The sequence below is a fragment of the Aythya ferina genome (assembly GCF_964211825.1).
Source record: "Aythya ferina genome assembly, chromosome: 1".
In the NCBI taxonomy this organism is placed as follows: Eukaryota; Metazoa; Chordata; class Aves; order Anseriformes; family Anatidae; genus Aythya; species Aythya ferina.
The window spans coordinates 183,285,879-183,312,350 of NC_140296.1; the positions used below are offsets into that span (position 1 = coordinate 183,285,879).

Sequence of the window (26,472 nt, forward strand, 5' to 3'; positions counted from 1 at the left end):
GCTAGTTCTGGCTTACTTAATTGTGTATCAGTCACTCCAAACTGTTACTTTTATTTTATTATATTTATATATCTTAAAATTGCAGCATCTGTGACCAACAATAACAACAACCTAGAAGAATTTGGATATTAGCAGAAAGACGTGGAAGCCTGCCCACATGCTGCGTGGTTCACAGTAAACAGTGGATGAGCACTGCCTTTGAGAAACAAAAGGTGGCTGGTAGCAAGCTATGTATAAGGCTGATTTTTCAAGGCTACTTTGAGCTTAAAAACAACAAGAAGAATACAACCGTGTCAATTAAGTCAATATTGCTGCTTTATAGCGAATCAGTTCAGCGCTGGCATTAATCAGGCAATCACAGCTACTTGAAGGGATGAGCCTGTAGTTTACTGTTTTCTGAACACACCGCTGAAATGCTCTGCTACCAGACCTACTCAGGGAATTACAGTAATAGAGCCTCATGGGCAGGAGGGCAGATCTTGTTATTCAGAAGTCAGAATGAAATTTAAAGAAGTCACAGGCAATAAAAGCTGTTCAACTTAGAAAGCTGAATCATTTTCCTAACATCCTGACATCAATCTTTGCAGGGAAATGAAACTATCTAAACTGATGCCAAGCCTTCTCCTCCGACTGTGCCTCCAAGTAGATCCCTCTGTGGGCACACACACACAAGCACTGTCGTGGATCAACAACTCTGTGAGCATTCTGTTTTCCCAGGGTTGAGGACATGGCAGATCCAATTTACCCATCTGGAGATCTTTGTCAAGGATTACTGCAGGGCAGGGAAAAAACCTCAGAGTGCTGGGGTAATTGACAGAGCCGAGTATCATCATCAGACTCATGGCACTCTACCCTATGATTAGAATTGATCTTACCAAAAGGTACCACCTGTGCATCAAAGCAGATGGGAAACAAGAGATCCTTGAGGAAATGCCACACTTCAAATCCCTCAACTACCACTTGTCTTCAAAGCTATGTAGCTTAATTCTCCATTGTCTTGTCAATATAGATGCCCCACATGCTCTTCATATGAGCCATCTCATATTCACACAAACAACAACAAAATGAAAGCCTATGCCAGGGAAAGGTAACATGTACACAGTATCAATGGAAAATGTATTGCAGGAACAGAAACATCCCACATAAATAAATTCTTGAAATACAGTACAATATTATATTATTCAACCTTTATTTATTATGTGGTTGAAATATATTAAAACATGACATGAGAATACCAGAGGTGAAAAGTATAGCATAATGACACAGCACTGGAATGAGGTTTCTCCTGCAACAGAATCTATTTATCTTATGTACCTCAGAAGCTTTGGGGCTTGTTTTCATTTTAGGCAAAGCCTGGGAGTTACCCTGGAGTCAGCTTAGTAAGTTGTCCTCAAGAGCTTCTGCAGAATCAAGGGAAAGGAAGAATGGCACAGGTTATCACAAGCCTTGTTACTAGTGGCAAAATTAGCACTTTGGCAGACAGTCTATAATCATCCTGCTCTCTATAGGATTCTTGGGAGGGCAACACTTGGATTTCCTGGCACATTTTAAAATCCAAGTTAAAAAGAGTAAATTTCAAGAAGGAGGTTTCCTTGGAACTCCGTGTTCTATTTGTAGCAGTTGAAAGTCATCCAATACCCTGAAAGAAGAAAGATGAGATTTCTATGTATTTCTTGTTTATAGTTCATTCTGCCTCCATAGAGCTTTGTTAACCAGTTACTTAAATTCTGGCAAAAACTGCATATGTCTCAGCTTATACACTAACTGATATGTATTTTGCCATTTTAAAGAGACAATACGTAGAGGCAAGCTGTAAATTTGTTTAAGGAGCAAAATTTTTCTCTCAGAACTTTGGCAATAAAACTGCAAATAATTTCATCTTTACAAGACAAAGAGACACAAACAGCTTATTGGATTTTTTTTATTTTTTTTTTTTATTTTTTTTATTTTTTTTATTTCAAAGAAGCTCCTAACAGGACTGAGCAAAAATCCTAAATCCCTGATCTGAGAAAAGAGTCCCACTACAATTAATGCAACATGTAAGCTTTGGTGAAAGGTGTCTCTGTGGATATAAAGTTTGCCTTGATTATCTTGAATCCTAATTGTTCTCTATGTCTATCCTGTAGTTTAATACAGGGGCTATGATGATATACATAATTTCTAGTATAAAAGTGGTGCAAAGCCTGTAACAAAGAAGCAAGATTGTGCTAGTTTTGGTACTATTTGCCACTATGCTACTACCAACAGCAACACTGGAAAAAAAAACTATCAGAGAATTCCCGTTTTCAATCAGTAGTCATGATAATGGCAATGTGTTCCAAGAGGCTAACTCTCAAGATGTTTTTCTCCTAAGTCAGCTTTATCAGACAGGTGTGCCATGGTTGTGTTAGAACAGGTATACATGTATTTTGCTGAGTGACATTTGATGGAAAACAAAGGTTATGAACTGACTTCATAATACTTCTAGTTTTGACTGATTTGTGCCAATGCTTATCACAAAACACTAATGTGATAATGCTGAGCAACAGCACATAGCACAGTGTATCATGTCAGCATATGACACAGCTAAAGTTCAGTGACATAAGAATGGAAAAAAAACAACTTGGGAAGGAGTAGAATATTGAGATATACAAATTAATAAATCTCTAAAGTAAGCTAAAAATAGAAACACTTCATGGAATTATGCACATGCCAGTAAAAGATCTCTCTAACACCATCTTAAAACAAAAGGAATTGACATCTGTCTTTCTTGAAGCACTGAAAAAAAAAAAAAAAGATTAATCTGAATAATTAAATAATCACAGAAAGTAAATAGCCCTCTAAAGCAGTCCCTTTCATAACGTAATTTATAGGCTCAGTGGAGAAAAAGTAAAGTCTTCATTACAGAAAATACAATACAGTCCTAGGAAAACCATATCTTTCTTCTACTAATATAATTGCTATCATAGAGAGATATTGGGCACTGTTATCTCTTACAATTTGCAAAGCTTTATACAGTCAGGCACAATTGTGTATGAACAATACAAACTTTTAAAATATGAATTATGAAAGCAACTACACTATTTTTTTCAAATCTCTAGATTTTGAAAATTCACAACAGTTATCTACAATCCTACCTCCATAGTATGTGCCAGTTTGTTAACTTTTTGTTAGTTGTCAGAAAAGCTGAAATATTTTGTAAGATAGGAAGATCGTACAGCTTCCTCATTTTTTTTTTTTTTAAAGTAGTACTTTGGTTAGACTTAAAACAATGGAAAAATAATCACTGATAACTCTGAACTCTTAATTTTTTTGTGGAAGAAGGTCAGAAAAAATGGAAAAACTTAAAGTGACTCAAAACGGAGACCTCCATAATGGAAATGTGAAGAAAGCTTCAGTCAGGACTTCCTCCTCCTTTTACTTCATGAACAGTTACATACTGTATTGGAAAATGTAGTTTCTTCTTATTGTAAAATGAATACTGGCTTTGAAGTATTTGGCTTTAATCATGTATGATGTTCTGTATTCTATATTAAATAACACATTTGATTTATTTGATCTTTATTTAAAGACTACGCATTTTCATTCTTGCAAAAATTATATTTTAGTGACACAGTTATATAATCACACATGAAAGTTTGCTTTAATGCTGTAAACGTTAGATTGTTTCTTTATCATTTGGAGTTTGCTTATGTCAGGTTTACATGAAAACTGACTCCTGCATTGAAGACTTTGAGCTCATTTAAAGCTCTTGAGATAGAATAACACGCAGGTGTCAGTCCTCCAAATTTCACTGAAGATTAACCTAATATGCAATATGGTGACCTAACAGTTCTTCATTTGAAAGAAATCTGAAAAGTAATCTCTGATATAGCTGGAGAGTGAGAATAACCCAGTGGGACTTCCACCTCTTCATTTCCTAATGAGTTTTTTGATAATGAGAGGTGACTTTGCCAGTCACTGTGGGCTCTATTATGGCTAATTTACTCCACTTCACTCTCCTTGTTAATTATTAACACTAGCCTTTTTATCCTCATGAGGCCACATTCCAGTTTTTCCCTTTTTAGATTTTTTCTAAATCCATCTTTATGTGATAGTTTTCAGGAAAAGATTTTCATTTAGGGTAAAATCAGAATTATTTATTTCATTTTGGAAGACTGTAAAATTGATTATATAAGCATGGGGAGCTATTTCTAATGGCTTTAACGCACTTGCAAGGTGAAAAGGATGTTAATTAAAGAATAAGTACTGTGGTTATATTTCACTTGGGAATTGGTTCTCGGTAGAATGATCACTTGCCACTTGCTAACATATCCACCGATTAAAAGGTGACTAATTTCCATGGTTGCTTTCCAAGAGTTCTGGGGAAAAGTAGGGTATAATTTTCCAGATGGCTTTCACTTGCCAGAAACTGTCATTTACTATATCTATTACCATTAGGGGATTACTGAAATTGGTATACAGGTGTGACATATAATACAGCAGTCATTTTTTTATCCTTCAGTTCAGGCTTTACAATCTTGCTAATAATTACTTTGACATGAAAAAGTATTTCTCCAAGTTTTCATAAAATGTCTTTCTCAAGACTGATTGAATCATTAAGCATTATTATACATGTAATTTTTTAAGGAAAGAAAAATCAGTAGCCTACCAGCATCACAGAATCACAGAATCACAGAATTTCTAGGTTGGAAGAGACCTCAAGATCATCGAGTCCAACCTCTGACCTAACACTAGCAGTCCCCACTAAACCATATCCCTAAGCTCTACATCTAAACGTCTTTTGAAGACTTCCAGGGATGGTGACTCCACCACTTCCCTGGGCAGCCTGTTCCAATGCCTCACAACCCTTTCAGTAAAGAAGTTCTTCCTAACATCTAACCTAAAACTCCCCTGGCTCAACTTAAGCCCATTCCCCCTCGTCCTGTCACCAGGCACGTGGGAGAACAAACCAACCCCCACCTCGCTACAGCCTCCCTTGAGGTACCTATAGAGAGCGATAAGGTCACCCCTGAGCCTCCTCTTCTCCAGGCTGAACAAGCCCAGCTCCCTCAGCCGCTCCTCATAGGACTTGTTCTCCAGGCCCCTCACCAGCTTTGTTGCCCTTCTCTGGACCCGCTCAAGCACCTCGATGTCCTTCTTGTAGCGAGGGGCCCAAAACTGAACACAGTACTCGAGGTGCGGCCTCACCAGAGCCGAGTACAGGGGGACAATCACCTCCCTAGCCCTGCTGGTCACACTGTTCCTGATACAAGCCAGGATGCCGTTGGCCTTCTTGGCCACCTGAGCACACTGCTGGCTCATATTCAGCCGACTATCCACCATCACTCCCAGGTCCTTCTCTGCCTGGCAGCTCTCCAACCATTCCTCTCGCAGCCTATAGCTCTGCTTGGGGTTATTGCGTCCCAGGTGCAGGACCCGGCACTTGGCCTTGTTGAACTTCATGCAGTTGACCTCAGCCCATCGGTGCAGCCTATCCAGATCCTCCTGCAGAGCCTTCGTACCCTCGAGCAGATCGACACACGCACCTAACTTGGTGTCATCTGCAAACTTACTGAGGGTGCACTCGATGCCCTCGTCCAGATCATCGATGAAGATATTAAAGAGGACTGGCCCCAGCACCGAGCCCTGGGGGACGCCACTAGTGACTGGCCTCCAACTGGACTTGGCTCCATTCACCACGACTCTTTGGGCCCGGCTATCCAGCCAGTTTCTAACCCAACGAAGCGTGCGCCAGTCCAAGCCAAGAGCAGCCAGTTTCTTGAGGAGAATGCTGTGGGAGACGGTGTCAAAAGCCTTGCTGAAGTCAAGGTAGACCACATCCACAGCCTTTCCCTCATCCACCCAGCGCGTCACTTTGTCATAGAAGGAGATCAGGTTCGTCAAGCAGGACCTGCCTTTCATAAAGCCATGCTGACTGGGCCTGATCGCCTGCTTCCCCTGCAAGTACTGCGTGATGACTCTCAGGAGGATCTGCTCCATGAGCTTCCCTGGTACTGAGGTCAAACTGACAGGCCTGTAGTTTCCCGGGTCAGTCCTCCAGCCCTTCTTGTAGATGGGCGTCACGTTTGCTAGCCGCCAGTCAACTGGGACCTCCCCCGATCGCCAGGACTGCTGATAAATGATGGACAGTGGCTTGGCCAGCTCCTCTGCCAGTTCTCTCAGTAGCCTTGGGTGGATCCCATCCGGCCCCATCGACTTGTGCACATCCAAGTGCTGTAGCAGGTCACCAACCAGTTCTTCATGGATAGTGAGAGCCACATCCTGCTCCCCATCCCCTTCCACCAGCTCAGGGTACTGAGTATCCAGAGAACAACCGGTATTGCCGCTAAAGACTGAGGCAAAGAAGGCATTGAGCACCTCCGCCTTTTCCTCATCTCTTGTAACTAAGTTTCCCCCCACATCCAGTAAAGGATGGAGATTCTCCTTATTCCTCCTTTTTGTGTTGATGTATTTATAGAAACGTTTTTTGTTATCTTTAACGGCAGTAGCCAGATTGAGCTCCAGATGAGCTTTGGCCTTCCTAATTTTGTCCCTGCACAGCCTCGCTACATCCTTAAAGTCCTCCCTAGTGGCCTGCCCACTTTTCCAAAGATTATAAACCCTCTTTTTTCTCCTAAGATCAAGCCACAATTCTCTGTTGAGCCAGGCTGGCTTTCTTCCCCGCCAGCTCGTCTTTGGGCACGTGGAGACAGACCGTTCCTGCGCCATTAAGATTTCCCTCTTGAAGAGCGCCCAGCCTTCCTGGACCCCTCTGCCCTTCAGAACCGCCTCCCAAGGGACTCCACCAACTAGTGTCCTGAGCAGCTCAAAGTCAGCCCTCCGAAAGTCCAATACAGCGGTTTTACTGGTCCCCTTCCTGGCCTCGCCAAGAATAGTGAACTCCACCATTGCGTGGTCACTCTGCCCAAGACAGTTTCCAACCACCACATCGCCCACCAGTCCTTCTCTGTTTGTGAAGAGAAGGTCTAGCGGGGCACCACCCCTGGTAGGTTCACTAACCAGCTGCGTCAGGAAGCTATCTTCCACGCTCTCCAGAAACCTCCTAGACTGCTTTCTCAGGGCTGTGTTGTGCTTCCAGGATATGTCAGGGAAGTTGAAGTCCCCCACGAGTACAAGAGCTGACGATTTCGCAACTTCTGTCAGCTGCCTGTAGAGTTCCTCATCCGTCTCCTCATCCTGGTTCGGCGGTCTATAGCAGACCCCGACCAGGACACTAGCCTTGTTGTCCCTGCCGATCCTAACCCAAAGGGATTCGACCTTGTCATTCCCAGCCTCGAGTTCTACAACCTCGAAAGACTCTCTAATATAGAGAGCCACACCACCACCCCTTCTATGCTGCCTGTCCCTTCTAAAGAGCTTATAGCCAGGCATTGCAGTACTCCAGTCATGAGACTGGTCCCACCACGTCTCCGTGATGGCAACCAAGTCGTAGCCTGCCTGCTGCACGATGGCTTCCAGCTCCTCCTGTTTGTTACCCATGCTGCGTGCATTGGTGTAGATGCACTTCAGCTGGGCCATTGCCTTATCCTTCGGCCTTGCCATCGTTCCCCCTGGCACAGCCCCAACAATCCTAGCTTCAGCCCCATCCCCCTTCCTACCTAGTTTAAAGCCCTCACAATGAGCCCTGCCAGCTCCTGGCCCAGGATCCTTTTTCCCCTAAAAGGTGCTGAGTAAAGTGCCCCATGATCAAAAAACCCAAGATTTCTGCGTTGGCACCAGCCCCGGAGCCACGTGTTTAACAGGTGGGCTTTCCGTGTCCTCTCTGAACCCCTCCCTACCACCGTAGGGATGGACGAAAACACCACCTGCACTCCCGCTCCATCCACTAACCGACCCAGTCCCCTAAAGTCTCTTTTGATAGCCTTGAGGCTTCTCTCTTCGATGTTGTCACTGCCCACCTGGACTATCAAAAGAGGGTAATAATCAGAGGGGCGTACCAGGTTGGGAAGCATGTAGGCCTTCCCTTCTTTGCATATAAGGACAACCTCTGTTTGTTTCTATTACCTCTGTCAGCTTGGAACCAATGCACAAAAGAACACAAATGACTCAGTAAGGTAGTTAAAATTGGTGCCACAAATCCTTCTTTTAGGATTACTGAAAAATACCTCCACAGCTTTCAGAAACCAAAACCTCAGAACATCTAACTTCTTTTTGACCTTTGCACTCCATGAGTATCTAGTACCATTTTAGTATATCATTACAGTCAGAACCACTTCATTATCCAGAAACTAGGAAGGATTAGAGGGTCTCACTATACTGTCAGGATTAGCCATGTAAAAAAAAGCAATCACCACTGTTATTTTAAAATGCAGCTGACTATGGAAATAGTGGCAAGCACATACTACAGAGTAAGGTCACAGAAATTTCCAAAGAAAATTGCATCAGATAAACTGGTCTCTGTTCATTTCTCATCCAAGATGTAATTAAATACACTGCTTAGGACTATGTCTTTGCTCCCAAACCAAGTTTTATTCAAATAATGTAATTTATGGGGAGAACGGTATCCTATATCAGCATCACTGAAGCTAAGTGAAGGTGCTGAAAACACTGGAAGAGCCAGTATGCTTGCAAAGGTGACATGAATTTGCAGATCTGTAGGCCTTAGGCTTGAGGGGAGCTTTTAGTAAAGAAAGTAGAAGCACCTCTTTGAAGGTGCTCTTATGAGTTTCAGCTTCAGAATGGGGCAACAGTCTGGACATGGTTGCTTGTGGTTAGCACTTCCTAATGGTAACACCATGTTAAGCCCATTGGTGTACTCTTTTTTCTTTATTTTATTTTTATTTTTTTAATGCCTAATTCCCACTGTGTCCTGAGCATAGACTTCAGATTTTTAGTCTGGATTTTAGACCTTAAGCAGATGGTCTGACAGCCGTTTAAAGTAATATATGTGGAATCCACCCTGCAGGAGCCTAACTCTTTTATGAGATCTACCCCACAACTGCATGATTCCTATACCCTTCTGAGCAGCTTTCTAAATCAAGTTTACATTACCCACCAGCATGGCAATTCTGTGCAGTTTCTTTGTCCAAAAAGGGATCTAGACCAATCATTTTCAAATATCTTAAGTGAAGAGAAATACGTTTTCTTTACTAAGAGAACACGTAAAAAAAAAAAAAAAAAAATTATCAGGAATACGACATTTTGTGTGTTGCTATATGTAAGGGTACAGAAACATAATTCATGAAAAGAGACCTCTAAAACTGTATGTTAATGTTCCAATGCTCTGCCCTAGACCATATCCAATGTGGTGCAGGAACAGTGACTCTCAAGAATTCTGTTTAAGATTCAGCTTTAGTTTAGTAGCCCTGTCCACTTGTCCCTTTCCCTCCGTGAAAGTAGTCATCTATCGTGTTACAGTGATCTGGACATTTGCTAGTTGCTCCATTTCATGATATGGTGCTGTGCCCAAGAGGTACTATACTGAAATGACCTAGATATTTCAATAAACACTTGGCAGCTAAGGGTAACAATATACAATGATAAATAACAAAGGTTGCAATATGTGTCGCCTTGGAGAAAAGCTCTTGAATACTATTTTCCATTCTTTCGGTCACACAGTTTCCCTACACGGAGCTAAAATTCTTAAAAGCTATTGAATTTTCACAGACATGAAATAATTTTTCCAGGAAGAGTTAAAATTGATTGTTTGTATCTGTAATAATAATAAAAATATATATCAAAATTAGGAATAACTTCAATAAGTGACTAGAAATAATAGCATTTGAATCTCTATAGTAATAATAATAATAATAAAAAAAACAGGTAATTTTCTCATTTTTAAAAACTAGAATATTAATAAGCATGTAAAACAACACGCTCTTTTTTTTTTTTTTTTTCTCTCTGGTGCTTTAAAATGCTATGATTTTTTTTTTTCCGTGTAAAATAAGGTGAAATTTGATGTTTTAAAAATAATATCTAAACAATTTTCTTGGTTAAAAAAAAATAAATTGGCTCTTTGAAGATAAATTAAAGCAAGTTAACAAATTTTGGTCACCAACTTCAATAATGATACAACAATACACAAAGTAAAAACAATACTGATTTGCAGTTTGTATCTTTCCCCATTTATGCTATGCCTACAACACCTTTACAAACATAATAACTGATCTGAAAGTAGTGCATATGACAACTTAGAAGGAAATATTAACTACAATTTTATTTAAGCAGTACAGATCAGACTTGAAATATTAAATACCTATTATGCTACTTGTACATCATTAATTTAAAACAAAGCAAAATTTGTGATATTGAATGGTCGCCAGAATAAGGAATTAAATGGTGCATGGATAAAGAGAAAATACCCAAATTCCAAAAAATGGAGCACCAAGATACAGTGGTATTATAAACATGGGCACTGATACTTATTTTGAGAATTATATTAATTAGAAACACATTTCTGGGGTGTGGGTACATTGGAAAAGTCTCATGAACACAGCAAAAAAAAAAAAAAAAAAAAAAAAAAAAAGATCTTACTGTCATTTCTGAGGGAGTTATTCAGCAGTTGGAAAAGTGGGAAGCTGTCCCAGGAGTCCTGCGGCTGTGCTTCAAGTGCTGAATCCATATCAACAGAATAAAGAGACAAAAACTTCTCTGCATGCTCAGCCAGTAATTCTGGCCACCAAGCAAATGCCTGCAAATGTGATGAAATAGAATTACTCAGCAAAACTAACAAAGAGATGTGTTGGATCTATAGCAAAATACATTTGGATATGTCACTGCTTGTCCTATCTTATTCAGAGTGTCTGAAAGTGCCAAAGTGAAAAATGTGAAAATATTTTGTAAAATCTTGCATCAATGTTATAAGAAATCAAATTGATTTCACTGGGAAAGAGGATAGAACAAAAATGTAAAACAAATAAAAAGCAACCTTTCCACCAAAAAACTTGCCAAGCGCTCCATTTGAAAAGGACAATAAATCACAGAATATCCTGAGGCCAGAGCAAAAAAAAAAAAGACAAATGCTTTTCATATGCTTTTCTTGATTTCATTTAATTTTCAAGCTATACATAATCAGATTAGTTTATTTTTCATTTTTCATTTAATTGACGTATATGTATACATTTTGCCCTCATTTCTTAATCAGAAGGGATGGTTTGAATGCAAAGTATTATTCCTTGAAGGTCTTGAAGGTCTCTACTAATTTTCAGCACCTTAAGAACATGTTAAAAATGTTGGTAAAAAAAATAAGATTCTTAGGCAAACTTAGATTAAAAGATGAAATTGTGAAAAACAGTGCATCAGTAAGTAAAGCCTCCACATTAAAGACTGCTTCATATGTAATTCTTGTACCTTTTTACCGTTGTTCAAATCTAGGTTTTGAAAGGTGAGTATTGAAACTGAATCAGAGGGAGCTGTGAGCCTGGAGTTAAAGATGAAGGTGAAGTGAGCTTATGAAACAGGATGAGTATCACACACTGCTGAGACTGTTTTGTTCAGAATTAATGAAAACATCTGAAGGTGAGAAATACCTACGCATACTAGATATAGCTTTTGCTTTCAGACTTATTCCCCTGTCTTCAAATAACTTGTTTTGAATATTTTTGAGTTACCAATATGGGACGTATATAATTTGATCTATGCAAGTGCTGAGTTCCCACGACTTCAAAAAAGTCATAGAAATACTCACTTGCATTTCTGAAATGCAGGTCCTAGGTATGCAGACTTTATCTACTCAGGCCCAAAAGGCATCGAGTAAGAGATAACATTTGAAAAATTGTCTACAAATATGTTCTTGCCTCCTGGACTTTCTGATGGTCGCCTATAATTCATTTTTTGGGTGGATGATTGCAGCTTAAATGGAGAAAAGATGAATTGGCAAATGTTTTAAAGAAATGTTTGGTGTCCTGAAAGCATCACTGAAAGACACTTGATGTGTTGAATTGTCAAAACTTAAGGATGGTGATTGACAACACAGTGAAAAGGACAGATGAAGCTTCAAAAATTTTGGCAAGAGTTTAAAGTGTAGCCTTTTCCTCAAACTGAATTGTTTCTCGTTAGTAAATCCTGCTTCAACGGAAGCTCCTTACAGAAACATTCTTAACCTAAAAAAATAACGAAATGCAAAGAAATAAAGAAGAAAAGTATATATACTCATTGCCAGGAGTCTCTTTTCAAAATGCTTTTTAAAAATATTGCCAACAAAAAATCAAAAGAAACAACCCAACCCCAAATCAGAGCAAAACAGCACATTCTCTTTCTATCTTCTTCCCCTTTGCAAATGACACTTTGAATGAATCCAGGTGGAAAATCTTCTGATCCTCTCCAAAACTACCCATCACTGCTTAGGCAGCAAGAACAAAATAACAAATACCGCAGCTAAGATGGTTGTTCAGTCATAACGGGTAATATGAAAATAGGCTAAAGGCAATTAGCAATTGGTGACACATATTCTTAGAGAATAATAGCACTGACCTGATTAAAGGAAGATTAAAGTTTTGAGATTATAGAAAGACACAGAAATGTGGCGATACAACACCTGACATAATCAGCACAATTTATGCTACACATTCAATGCACTGTTCCATGCTCTAAATAGTGAATAATAATGCTTAGTTCATTGTAAGTCACATACCTCTCTTCCCTTTGGGAATCCCAGAAATTTGGAAGTGTTGTGAACAAAAAAAAAAATCTAGTATTAAAAAGTGTGACAAACTGTTTTAGAGATTACCGATTCTTTTCATCAATTGCACCATCAAACACTGAATATTTACTTAATATTACAATGTGAAGTCACCGTATTTAGTTTTCAGTTGTACGTAGGGAGCGTATAATTTTTGTGATCTTTTTCTCATATATATTTTAATACTGAAATTCTTCATGTTCTATAAATGTCAGTAAAATTGAACATATATTACATAAAACAAGGAAGGGGAAAATAATCTTAAAACTATCATTCTTTCCAGGCTGTCGTAGACTGAAAACTTTTGCTGAACTGATTTTTCTGAAGGCACATTCAATATATTTATCCTTCTGAGAAATACCACATCTCTGACTGCAATAGTATGGACAGTAATCTTTAAACAGAGATGTTCAATCATACGCATATCATTTGATCTGTTTCTTTTGTGGTCTTTTCCGCAGAAGTCTAATATTCTTATATTAATGCAGTTCCTCAAAAGACAAAGACAACAATATATATATATTATTAAGTAATCATTACAGAGTAACACAGTGGCAACAGTAGTGTAGAACAGGACCTCCAGGGAATTCATTTCAAATCATTGAAACAGCTGTTTCTTCAATATAGGATAAAATATCTGTAACAAGTTCACACATGACAGATGTAGGCTAAAAACTAGATTCCATAGTGTGATATTAAACCAGATGTTTTGAATGATCATATTTAGAACTACATATACTAAATCATGTTTATCTCTTTGTATATTTTCCTCAAAAATATTTATTGATTTTTTAGAACATTTTAAAAACAATTTCCTGAACCTTAGAAAAATATATAAATTAATTAAATGTTAATAATATGTACAATTATGTTTACCTGGTCAAGTTTATTTTTGTAGTACCTTGATATAAAAGGTGTTGCAATTCTAAATATTCTAAATATTATGGTTTCTGTATCACAAAGCAAAAGATTTGAGAGTAAGAAACAGTAAAACTGTTCTGTTTTATATTTCCTACCTTATAATGCTATTTTTAAAAGTGCAAGTTTAAAACAATTACTTTTCCAGAAGAGCAATCTGAATGTGATTATTATACCTGTCATTATTTTAATCTTATAATCGAGACCTAAACAGCATGATGTAAACTAGCATTGAGTAACGTTTTCTGTCTATTTTGAACAAGAGGTGAAAAGTTGGAAGGAACAACTGTATAGGGCTATGAATGTTTTCCATACCATTTCACCACCTCTGGCACAAAGATGTTTTCTCTATTTTATGCTCTTTAATTTTTGTTTCTGTACCTACAATACATTCAAGTGATTCAAGTAGATTATGTCACTTCACTTTTCATAAGCTTCAAGTCCCTTATTCCTCTGTAAATGTGAACTGCCTTAAACATATGTCAGAAAGTAAAGCTAAAATGTTTCTTGACAGAAATGCTTCGCATCAGGAGAGAAAAAATGAAGGAACAAACCATTCTCTACAGTTACAGCCTCACCTCTGAATGATGTTCTTCATTTTGTTGCAATACTTCAATACAGAGTTCTGCAAGGTGAAGAACCTCTTCCAGTTTTCTAGCAGGTGTTGCTTGGTTCATGGCCTCTATGTGAATATAAAAAAACAACCAAAATTGCTTCAGTTAGAAATAAGATACAATAAATATGTTTGTCTGTAGTAAGAGAAAATGATGTCAGAAAGGAATGGGGGTAGTACAAAGTTACAATTTTTTTTTGTAGTATAAGCAATTTCACATGTTGAATACAATAATTTAATGTAAGTAAATGCAGCTGAATGCCCAGATCAAGAAAGAGAAAATACTTACTTCACAAAGAATTACTGATCATTATAAACATTATCTGATTTAATATGTGAGAACTAACAGGTGCATCAATGTATTAGATGCTCAACTTCTGCAACAAGCAAGTTCTAATTCTCTTCAAGGTCGGAGATACAAAGACAGCAGACACTCGAGACCCTTTTTGTTATTGTATGCTCAACACAATGCCATTCTCACTAGATGACTCATTACTGTCATCAGCAAGATTCATGCATTTTGCAGCAGTGAAAAATTCCAAATGTTTTATCTAAATAAGACACAACATTTTAGGCATATTTAAAAATAAGAAAAGTGCAAAACAATAATTGTTCAAATAACTCATTTCTACCTGCTGTTCACTAATAAGATTGAATCAAATCACTCAGTATTCAGTAAAAGGTAGCACTATAAAACACATGCTATGACAAAATTGATGCAAACCGACCGAAAACTCCAAATAAAAGAAAACAAGGAGAAATGCAAAAGTTACAAATGACATGAGGATCATTCATTATAAAGAACAGATTTTAAAAAGAAAGCAAACAACAAAGGTAAAACAGATTTAACTAAAAGTCTTTCAGAGCAATTAAAATCACCTTAGTTTTAATTAAAAAAAAAGTCATAGGGCTACAGGAATATCACAGGAATAGTCATGGGAGACAAGGGAAGAGAATAACGGAGATTTCTACAAGCATAGATTAATTACTGAAAGTAATTTTTCCAGCTACATATTTTTATAGCTTGGAAGAACATCGGTATTAGGTATCTGAGGCTGCTTATTGAACAAAGCTCTTCTCCCAGATGACAAACCATGGGATGGAATTATGACATACAGTATAGTCTTATCTAAAGTATTTTTAATTATCAGGTGGGTCACATTGAATAGGTTTGCAGTTGACTTATGAAATTGATAACACAAGGCGAGGGAAAGTCTCAGGAATTCTATTTCCTTGTTTTCTGTGCGTAGTCACAGATCACATGAATAGTGATTCACATGAATACATGCCATCATATGCAGAAATTTCAGCTGATATTTTTTCCCAATTCATGCATTCATCATGACATAGAACATTATCAGATTAATTAAAAAACTTACATGATCTCCTAGCTGTCAGTAAGAATATCAAACTGCATACACTAAATATGTTTAAACACTTAACATTTCTGGCAAGTCAAAACAACTTTTCAGACATCTTAAAGGCAGGTGACCTTATCCAATTCTTCAAGGCTAACACTCTGATGCACAGTACCTTTATGAAACAGAGCTTTAATGCAATTTTTGAAGAAACAGTGCATTCGAACCTCCAGCAAACACATACTTAAAGGTGACTATAAAAACACATTATCCTAATGCCAATAACAAAGCAAGCAAATTAGGTACTGAAGCAACTACAAACAAACCTCAAAGCTCATTAAAATAGACCACATAAGCAGACTCATTCATATAATATGATTTCCAAAACCACAGTCTAACTGAAGAAAGGGTTTTTGTATGAACATTGACTAAGCACAAAACACACACCAGGACACAAAACTATATTCACTGTGTCAAGATCATGGTTATTAATATTTTACTGAATTTACAAATTTGATACTCTAGAACTCTTTATGTGAGTATTACTATGACTATATTAACGTATAAACTAAGTGAGTTTAGAAAGGACTGGTCCATCCCCTGTCAGGTTATAGCATAAAGGCTACTGTTTAGATTCAGTCTTAAACTGTTTTCTGTGTTTATCCTGGACAGAAATTGCTGTTTCTTCTAGTGGTAAGCATCTTCCTCTCCATGTATACATAACAATTAATACATTGGTATCAGTATCATCGATGCTAATAATTGTTAGGAAGAAACCAGTAATAGTAATACAGAGCAAGACTAGCACGTCTGATTTCAGCATAAACAACTCACTTTATTACAAAGTCAACCTGTTCTTTATAGCTTTTAGCATTAACTAAACAAGCAAAATAACTGCATTCACAGTTGTATTCATTTCTAATGACATTAAACAAGTTCTAAACTATTAAATATATATAGTTTTTTTTTGTTTGTTTGTTTGTTTGTTTTTTTTTTGCATTGGAATAAGTTCGCTTATTCCATACCTGGAATAAGTTCAAGACAGCCTAAAAAGGTTATTAAACATACATCATCAGGGAGAGCTGGAGAAAGACCAAAGACTTAGTAGCTAACGTAAGATTATCCTGAACCACACTTATGATGATATCATGAGGAAGAGAAATACAGGCTCTAGGAAATATTAATTCAATTGAGCTAGCACTTGGGAAATACAGAGATTGTCTGTGTTGAAATGATGAATTTAAATCAGAAATGGCATCGAAAGGATAAGCAAAGGAGTTTTTTTGTTTCTTGGTTGGTTAGTATTTTTATTTTAAAGGCATAAGAAGTTTAATAAAATGAAAGATGAGAGTAGATCAAAAGTGCTCCTATATATCCATCAGATTGATAAACACTATGTAAAGAGAAGACCTATTTACTATCAGGGATGATGCTAGCATCAAAACAAATCAAAGAAATTGCAAGGATTCCAGTCATTATAGGACTAATGTTCAGTAGTTTTTCAATAGGATCAGTATGTTGAGGAGAAAGAAGAGGTTAAGAAACTGGAATTTTCTTTTGATGTGAATATGGTAAATTTTGAAATGATGTTTCATAGTAGGAATACCTAAAATTGTGGGAGAAATTAGTCGTAGTGAATTCTAGTCTCACATTTGCATGAAATTCTCCATGTACTTGGAAACTACTTTCTACTAATTAAAAACATGCAAATTACTCTTGATACTTCATACAACTTTCAATGATATTTTTAAAATCATTATTTTTCTATCATCAGATTTGCTGTTAAGAAAATGCAGTAACTAACTGCACTCGTTCTGCATCACTGGACAAATCTGTCTAATTTTGTGGTTGTCTGCTTTGTTAAAGAAATAATCTATACGGCAATTTTGTGTGGATGGTATGTGCTTTCCCACATTTCACTTAGTCTTCATATAAAGCCACTTTTTCTGTACGTAAATTACTACATCAGTTAGTCTTTTTCACTATCTAATGACATTTATCTTTCCAAAATCTTGTAAGCATGGGTTTACAGACAGAATTTATATGAGTGTATAAACAAGTGGCCATGAACTAATTTGAGAAAAATGAACTAAATAGTAACTTTAATTTTTTATTTTTTTTTTTAACCAAATGGGTAGTATATTTGAAATGGGAGTACCAATAAACCATTATCTGGAAGTTTTAGAACACCCAAAACATCACAATACTGTGTTTGTCTTTATAAGTGTAAAAAAAAAAAAAAAAAAAAGATAGAAATCAGTGTTGTCAGTTTTCATTATATTTGTCATGTCTTTCTCCCCACAATTACTAAGGGTTGTTAAGATGTGTTTACACTGCTCAAGCTAACAAGTTGCTGCAGGAGTCGAGTCAGTAAATACGCTGCTTGACATCTTTTAGAAAATAAACAGAAAAAGCCATCAATCATCTGTTTTCTGCTTCACATTCTGCCAAAATGAAAAAGCAAAACAGGCTTTGCGAATAATGGATGCTTTCTCAAGTAGACATTATCAGTGAGTCACATAGGTACCAAGGAAAAAATGTTAAATGAGATAAGTTAACTGAGCAAAAAGCTATTGAAATGAAAAGGTGACTGCTTCATGGACAGATGGAGTTTAAGGCCAGAAGGGACTGTCAGATCATCCAGTCTGACCTCCTATGTAGGTCAAAGAACTTCTCACAGTACCTTCTTCACTGAGCCCAGTTTGTCTGAAGCCTAATTTATACTTGCTTTCCAGAAAAGATTTCATCTTTGAAGACAACTCACTTTGCTTGTTCACTCCTTTACCCCTCAGCATGTAAGCGCCATCACTGTTAAATGTGTGTGTTAAATTTCTCATTGGCATTTGCTTGGCTTTGGCTCTTTGGTCTTACTATGCCTTTCTCTGCCAAGTGAAGAGACATTTCCCTTCCTGTTTGTTTTTCCTCTGTGAAGGTGTTCTGCACTCTGATATAAGCCACTTATCTTTAAGGATCTGAATCAACAGAGTCCTTCAACTGTATGCTTTTCCCATCATTAAAAATATTTGTATCTCTTTTCTATATCAATTTTTTAATAGATCTTAAAAATATTGACTACAGGATGACTCAAGTACTAAGCTATGCCAGATGTCCTCACAACTTTACTCGTGCTGCCTTGTTCTGCCACATCTGGGTACTGTGAGCTTGACAAGCTGCTTGTCTGCTTTTACCCCAAATGCACTTCAAAATGAATGTCTACCAGGTACAATCCCATATTCTGTATGTCCTGCATTCCTTTTTATGCTAGGGTTATTATTTTACAGTATGTACGTTTGCTTTACTTATATTAGAACATATTTGGCTTGAAAGACTTAAGGTTTCCAAGCACTTCCAATCACACCAATGTTTTGCTATCATTACTTCCCACAGTGCTTTGCATTATCTGTACATCTTTAAGCTAAGATTTTACATCTACGCCCACTGAATATGAAAATGTGAAATAGCATTGGGTCTAGCACACACACAAAAAAGTCTCTTCTAGAACTCTGTTGATATAGTGGCAATTACTGTTTGATGTGCAATTTCTTAGGTCTCTCAATTAACCTCTTCTTAATTCTTTTAATGCTTACTTTACCAATGTTGTATTGTGCTATTGCTTTTGTAAATGACTGATATATAATAGCAAATTCTATGCTTTATAAAATTCCATCACAACCTTGTTTTGTATTTCCAAGTGTTCTTGCTTAGCCTTTGAGACAAGAACCATGACAATTAACCAGGCTGAACAGCTGAGCTCTGTCTTTCTTGGTGGGGAATGGAGTGAGGAAATCTGTCTTCCCAGCAGAACCGCTATGATACTGATCAGCAGGATGGGATCTGCTACAAGCAGGAACAGTGACAAGGAGAAGGTGCTCGGGCAGTACTATTATCCAGATGATGACTGAGCAATCTCCTAATTAAAGAGGATTATTCTCCTCACTTATGAATACTGTGCAACAAGCAGGTTTCTGTTTCTGGTCTGGTGGTCTAACTGCTGTGGAACAGCATACATGTATACACCTTACTCATTTTCCCAGTCTAATATTTCATCCTTCCTCCTTTTCTTCCAACAAGCCTATTCAAACCAAGACACTCATGACAGCCAGGTTGTCCCCACACCACAGAATCTTCTATTGACTAATGGTAGGGATACTAGAAAAAAGACAAGTAATCATGTGATGTTTAAGAACAGCTCCTCCTTTGGATCATCACTTCCTGTCATGGCCATGGAAGCTGAGAGAGACCCTGAGTTCACAATCTCAATGAGCCTATTGGTATCACCACATCCAGAAAGCTAGATGGTTCTGGAGACTTCTGTGCTGCAGCTTAGGATTTCATTCATTTCATTTTATGCCGAACTGTAATAGACCATCAATTTGCATTTTGATCTTTTATGTATGATAATTGACATTTGTTTTGATTTTCAGTGGCACTGTTACACTGGTCACTGGCAGAACTCAGCTCTTGTGCTACTTAACATTAATGTTAAGTATCAATCAAACCTGGAGAAAGCACAAGTTGTCCACTGACATACAGGTTTAAGCACCAAATAATGCATTTGTATGCATGCACCAGAATTACACCCACAAGAGGGAAAATAATGCGATGACTGTGGGCAATTATAATCATAGAATCATAATCATAGAATCACTAAGTTTGGAAAAGGCCTTCAAGATCATCTGGCCCAACCATCCCTCTACCACCAGCATCACACACTAAACCATGTCCCTAAGCACCAGGTCCAACCTTTCCTTGAATTCCAGGAACAGTGACTCCACCACGTCCCCAGGCAACCCGTTCCAATACCTGACTACTCTTTCTGGGAAGAAATGTCTCCTCATTTCCAACCTGAACCTCCCCTGGTGCAACTTGAGGCCATTCCATCTAGTCCTATCATTAGTTACCTGTGAGGACAACCCCCAGCTCCCCACAGCTTCCTTTCAGGTAGTTGTAGAGAGCAATAACGTCTCCCCTGAGCCTCCTCTTCTCCAGACTAAACAACCCCAATCAAACTCCTTCAAGGATGTGCAGTGCACACAGCAGTGTATGCCTGAGGAAATCTTAGAGTTTCTGAAGAAACACTGCCTGTCCAGATATTCTGCAAAGGGACCTAAATTATATGTACTTCTTTCCAGATCCAATTGTAGTGCATGGAATCTAAATGAACTCTCCTTTATTTTATACCAACTCTCTTGCTATAGTGCATGGCTGATTCACTCTAAATCAGAGCCTGAAAGTGAATTCATACCAATGCAGAGTGACAGGGAAATGCAGAGATGACAGGGAAACCCTGAAGTAAAAGGCCATAATATAATTTGATAATAAAATGCATCATAATTTGAGATGTATGAAGCTAATTCTGCTCCAGTAGGGCCAGCTAATTCAGACTTTTTGACATGCAAAACCAGCAGTGCTGCTTCCAGACTTGTAACAAAGGGAGTACAAGTGACAATAAACTGGAGCTAATTTATACTACTAGACCTGAACTGACTCTCCAGAGTTAATCTGCAACTAGGATAATCCATTGGCAGATAATTTGGATTTGACCTTGGTGGATTTTCTTGCAAATTCTCACAGAATTAATTCTGCAATAAAAAAGTAAGGAATGGACATCTGGGAGGACATCTTATATTTTTCTGATTAAAAAAGAATTCTAGCCTTATATAAATAATGGAATTTAGCTTTAATTGTGAACTTGAAACTAGTCTTTCCATGATTGCTTTCTAAGAATTAAACAGGATTTTAAATTCTGGAGACAAAATAGTTTTAAACTGTTTGTACACAAAAATTATGAGATTTGTAGGAAGTTAGAGTTTACATCTCCTAGTTTATAACCTATTGTTTTATAAAGTGAGTGACACTACAATGTTTTCAGCTTTTTCAAATTTATTATCATATTCAATGGAATTACCTTCACGGAACAATCACATTTCTTTACAAAAATTAGAAACTATTGCTTCATGTGAAGCTGGGGGAAAAAAAGAAAGAAAGAAAAAAAAAAAAAACAACAAAAAAAAAAAAAAAACATGAAATCTGAAGAGGTAAAATCAGTAACAAAAATTCAGAAATAACAAGAAATCTCATTTTTTAATTACTGATCAAAGTCACCTAATTTATGATGCTTTGTGTTCTGGTTTTGGAAACACAGATGAGATACTAGCACTTGGTATTTTGGTATTTTCTTCCTTTCCTTGCTTATAATTTCTCTTCAAAGGGGGCAAGAGCTAATGTTCTTAGCACTTTCTGTTCCCGTAGAAGAAAACTCAGAGGTAACAAACATGGCAAACTGAAGAGCTCCATGAATTAAAGGAGCTGAATAATTGACATCCTTGTGCCAGACAACTGGCACTTGAAAGTGCAGACTTAGTTTTTCATCAGTCTAATAATTTTAAGAGTCTAAATTTCTGAATTGTTACTGAAAGGTGACAAGAGCAAACCTAATGCTTACAGGTAAAGAGTGAGGAAAAGTGATGATGGCGATTAAAAGGAAATTTGAAGAAATGACTAATTGAGGACACACAATGAAAACAATAAAACATATTTGCAAATGTAGTTTGCACTAGACTTGTGCAGTGGCTGTTCTTGATAGGATATTTTCAAGGGAAAGGAATTCAGTAGATCTCATCTATTCTGACTTTACTAAAGCATTTGATACAGTGCTTCATGGGAAGACTACCAGTTAAGCCTACAAAAATGAGGATTAAAAAAGAAAATGTGTGTTGGATAAAAAAGCTCCCTCAAGAGAAAGGCTATGGGTAGTGTTGAGAAAGAGCAAATAAAGGTTTCTTGAGGAGTTCCTTGAGGATCCACTGTAGGAGTGAGCTTCTTTAATATTTGCACCAATGACTTCAGAATAAATTTTAAGAATGTGCAGGTAACAATGTTGTAAAACACTGGCAATAGAGAGCAAGGTCAAAATGCAGTAACAGAAGAATTGGAGAACACCAAAGAATGTGAAGGAAAAACAAAATATAATACTTTAAGAGGAAGGGCAATGCACTTGACAAATGAACAGCAGTAAACATTTGCTATAACTCAGCAGTTGGAAATGATCAGCCTATGCAGACTGGATTGTATTAACTTTTCACAGAACAGCTGTGTGCCACAAACCTGATAAGGACAGGAAAACACCAGCATTTCTCAAACATATTACATTAAGCGTTTATGGTTGTATTGGGCTTATGTGGCAAGGGTTTGGTTTTGAGGGGGCTGAAGGGGTGGCCTCTGTGAGCAGAACCCAGCAGTTGCCCCGTGTTAGATCAGAGCCAACTCCAGTCGGCTCCAAAAGGGACCTGCTGCTGTCCAGAGCTGAGCCATGAGTGATGTTGGTTGGGCCTCTGGGACGGCAAATTTAAGGAAGGGAAAGAACTGCTGCACAACAGTAGATGGGAGAGAGGAGTGAGAAATGAGAGAACCAGCCCTGCAGACACCAAGGTCAGTGAAGAAGGAGGGGGAAAAGGTGCTCCAGGCGTCCTGTGGCCCGTGGAGAGGCCAATAGTGGAGCAGGCTGTCCCCCTGCAGCCCATGGAGCAGATCTCCATGCTACAGCCTGTGGAGGAGCCACCGGTGGAGCAGGTGGATGTGGCCTGGAGGAGGCTGTGGCCTGTGGAGAGGCCCTGCGTAAGCAGACTATAGGCCAGAGCTGTACCTGTGGAGAGGAGCCCACACAGGATCAGGGGTCTGGGGGGAACTGCCGCTTGTCCAGGATGCGTACTGGAGCAGTTTGCTCCTGATGGACACACTGCATGGTACCGACCCATATTGGAGCAGTTCTTGAAGAGCTGCTGCCTGTGGGAAGTCCTCGCAGGATCAGTTTGGGAAGGACAACTTCCCATGGGAGGGACCCCACATGGAGCAAGGGAAGAGAATGAGGATGAAGGAGTGGCATGGTGGAGCTTAGGTAGCCATTAGTGTGCAGCCACCAAACTGGTGCAGATTGAGAACTGTGCAAGGCATTTCATGGACATGACTTTGCACAGTCACCAATGTTCAAGGCTCAATTCAAACTTTAATAAAGAAAGGCTTCTAAGATGATAAAACTGAAGAACAAAAGACTAAAAGATAATGAAAGGCTATTAAAAAGTTGGTTGTGTAAGTATAAAACAATTGTCTAAAACGCATCATAGAGTATGGATTGACTGGAGATGAAGCTAATAAAGGAAGGAGCTATCTGAGATAAAGGAGAAGGGTAGTGTGCTAAAAATTAGGTAGTAATTTGGCTGTAGGGTGATTCATAACTTATAGAGCAAGGAGGTGCTTGAGCGAGTCCAGAGAAGGGCGACGAAGCTGGTGAGGGGTCTGGAGAACAAGTCCTACGAGGAGCGGCTGAAGAAGCTAGGCTTGTTCAGCCTGGAGAAAAGGAGGCTCAGGGGAGACCTTATTGCTCTCTACAGGTACCTTAAAGGAGGCTGTAGTGAGGTGGGGGTTGGTCTGTTCTCCCATGTGCCTGGTGACAGGATGAGGGGGAATGGGCTAAAGTTGCACCAGGGGAGTTTTAGGTTGGATGTTAGGAAGAACTTCTTTACTGAAAGGGTTGTTAGACATTGGAACGGGCTGCCCAGGGAAGTGGTGGAGTCACCATCCCTGGAGGTCTTTAAAATCATAGAATCATAGAATCATAGAATATCCTGAGTTGGAAGGGACCCTTAAGGATCATCAAGTCCAACTCTTGACATCGCACAGGTCTACCCAAAAGTTCAGACCATGTGACTAAGTGCACAGTCCAATCTCTTCTTAAATTCAGACAGGCTCGGTGCAGTGACCATTTCCCTGGGGAGCCTGTTCCAGTGTGCAACCACCCGCTCTGTGAAGAACCCCCTCCTGATGTCAAGCCTAAATTTCCCCTGCCTCAGCTTAACCCCGTTCCCGCGGGTCCTGTCACTGGTGTTAATGGAGAAAAGGTCTCCTGCCTCTCGACACCCCCTTACGAGGAAGTTGTAGACTGTGATGAGGTCTTCCTTCAGCCTCCTCTTCTCCAGGCTGAACAGGCCCAGTGACCTCAGCCGTTCTTCGTACGTCTTCCCCTCCAGGGCTTTCACCATCTTCGTAGCCCTCCTCTGGACACCCTCCAACAGCTTCATGTCCCTCTTATACTGTGGTGCCCAGAACTGCACACAGTACTTGAGGTGAGGCCGCACCAGCGCAGAGTAGAGCGGGAAAAGACGTTTAGATGTTGAACTTAGTGATATGGTTTAGTGGAGGACTTGTTAGTGTTAGGTGAGAGGTTGGACTCGATCTTTGGTCTCTTCCAACCTAGAAATTCTGTGATTCTGTGATTCTGTGAAGGACTTGAAATGGCCTTCACCTGGTTGAAGCAGGGGGCAGAAAAGGGGAAGAAATACAGAATGAAGAACAGCTCAGCCCAGCTGTTAAGGCAGTATTTGGGTACATTTATGAAGGAGGTATCAGGATGAGGACCTAACAGTCCCCAGGTTCCTTTCCAGACCTCTGTTCCAAAACTGAAATCTGGAATATTTGATTGTATTCTTATATTTCCGTTTTAGTTGCACAATAAACAGAGACCAAGAAGGTGCTATGCAGCTGTGCAACTCATTCATTTTTGTTTGTTCAGTGAAATGAACATGCATGGAGAGCTTTAATCAAGTCCTCTCCAGGTACAATGACTCTCTCCACTTGTCTTCTCAATTTCAATAATATTTGTAGTGTTCTTCTTTTTAAGTCAGATAGATCCTTCTGAGCCTTGAGGGCATTTACATACTACCCTTTCCTTTAGAAACTTGTATGTAATGAGTATGTTAACGATCAGTGTCCTTTAAAAAAGCAACTGTTGAGTTGCTCCTGACCCTCTATTATATGGAGTTAACAGTTATTCAGCCTTTGGCAGTCTGTCTGAGAGAAAGAAATATTGGGATGACAACTGTGATTTGCCTTTGAGCAATTGCACGCTACACAGTAACTATTTGCCCTGATTTTAATTGAATCTATTCTCATTCCTTTTATTAAAACTGATTGGCAGAAGGATCCCAGTATATACATATTCAGTTATCATAGACTTTTAAAAAGAATGAGTTCAAAGACAAATACCTAATAATTCACGTTTACAATCTGTCTGTCACCTCAGAAGTGAGTATCTACCAACAATGACAGATACTGACCTGTTCGCTTCACAGCCATTTACCACTTTAATCCCTAACCCAGGCCCTTTTTTACTCCACAGAAAAGTAATGCCCTTGTGCTGAAAAATGTGTTTACATGTGAGGTTCTACCACTTCTCTTAGGCAATGACAACAGCACTTGCAGAGTCCATTCCTCCTCATCCATTCAAATTTCAAATTAATGCAAATGAGGAAAAAATTGTTTCTGAGAAGGAATAAAGTATTTTATTACTGTGTATTTGTTAATGGGTATGTATAAAATGCAAATAAACATATGATTTCTGTATAAATAAGGTGATGTTTTATGGAGAAAAGAAAACAGGTGAGGGAGGCATGCAAATTTCTCTAAGCTATTCATTGGAAGCTATACAACATTCATCTGAAGTATTTGGCTCTGGCCTCAGCATCTAGCAGGCCAAAAGATGTTCTTCATGATCTATTGGGAGAGATAACTCAAGTTAAATATTGAGTAAGACTAGAAAACATGTCGTACACAAAATGATCTAAAAACTACTTTCAGGTAGCGGTCTCAATGGCAGCATGTGCTGAAATGAAAACAGTTTATACTTAAAAAGAGATTTTCACATACTGATGCCATGATCATCTTCTTGACAAATTATAAACCCTTGCTGCAAACTACAAGGGCATTACATGAGAGTTCTTAGACATAGTTCAAAATTAAAATAGTAGGTTTGATGTTGTTCTCTCCATAATGGCAATTATACTGACTGAACAGATTAGCTACTCCATGAGAATTTCAGCTGTACATGTCATAAGGAATGACATGCTGAACCTTGTATAATTGTCACTGCAAATGTAATTTTTATTGAAAAAAGCTGTTCTATATTCATAATAGTACAACAACATGGG

At 38.4% G+C, this 26,472-nt stretch overlaps 1 protein-coding gene across 12 annotated transcripts in view; it reads right to left on the bottom strand.

Annotated features, from left to right (window-relative positions):
* Positions 1–26,472, bottom strand: part of CADPS2 (calcium dependent secretion activator 2) — a 314,451-nt gene that overhangs the window by 54,547 nt on the left and 233,432 nt on the right. For all 12 annotated transcript variants that reach the window (XM_084507238.1, XM_084507237.1, XM_084507234.1 and 9 more), the window contains 2 exons: positions 14,098–14,201; positions 10,456–10,612 (listed from right to left, as the gene is read on the bottom strand). In XM_084507238.1, coding sequence (XP_084363364.1) covers positions 10,456–10,612; positions 14,098–14,201 — 261 coding nt within the window. The remainder of the gene's footprint in view (positions 1–10,455; positions 10,613–14,097; positions 14,202–26,472) is intronic.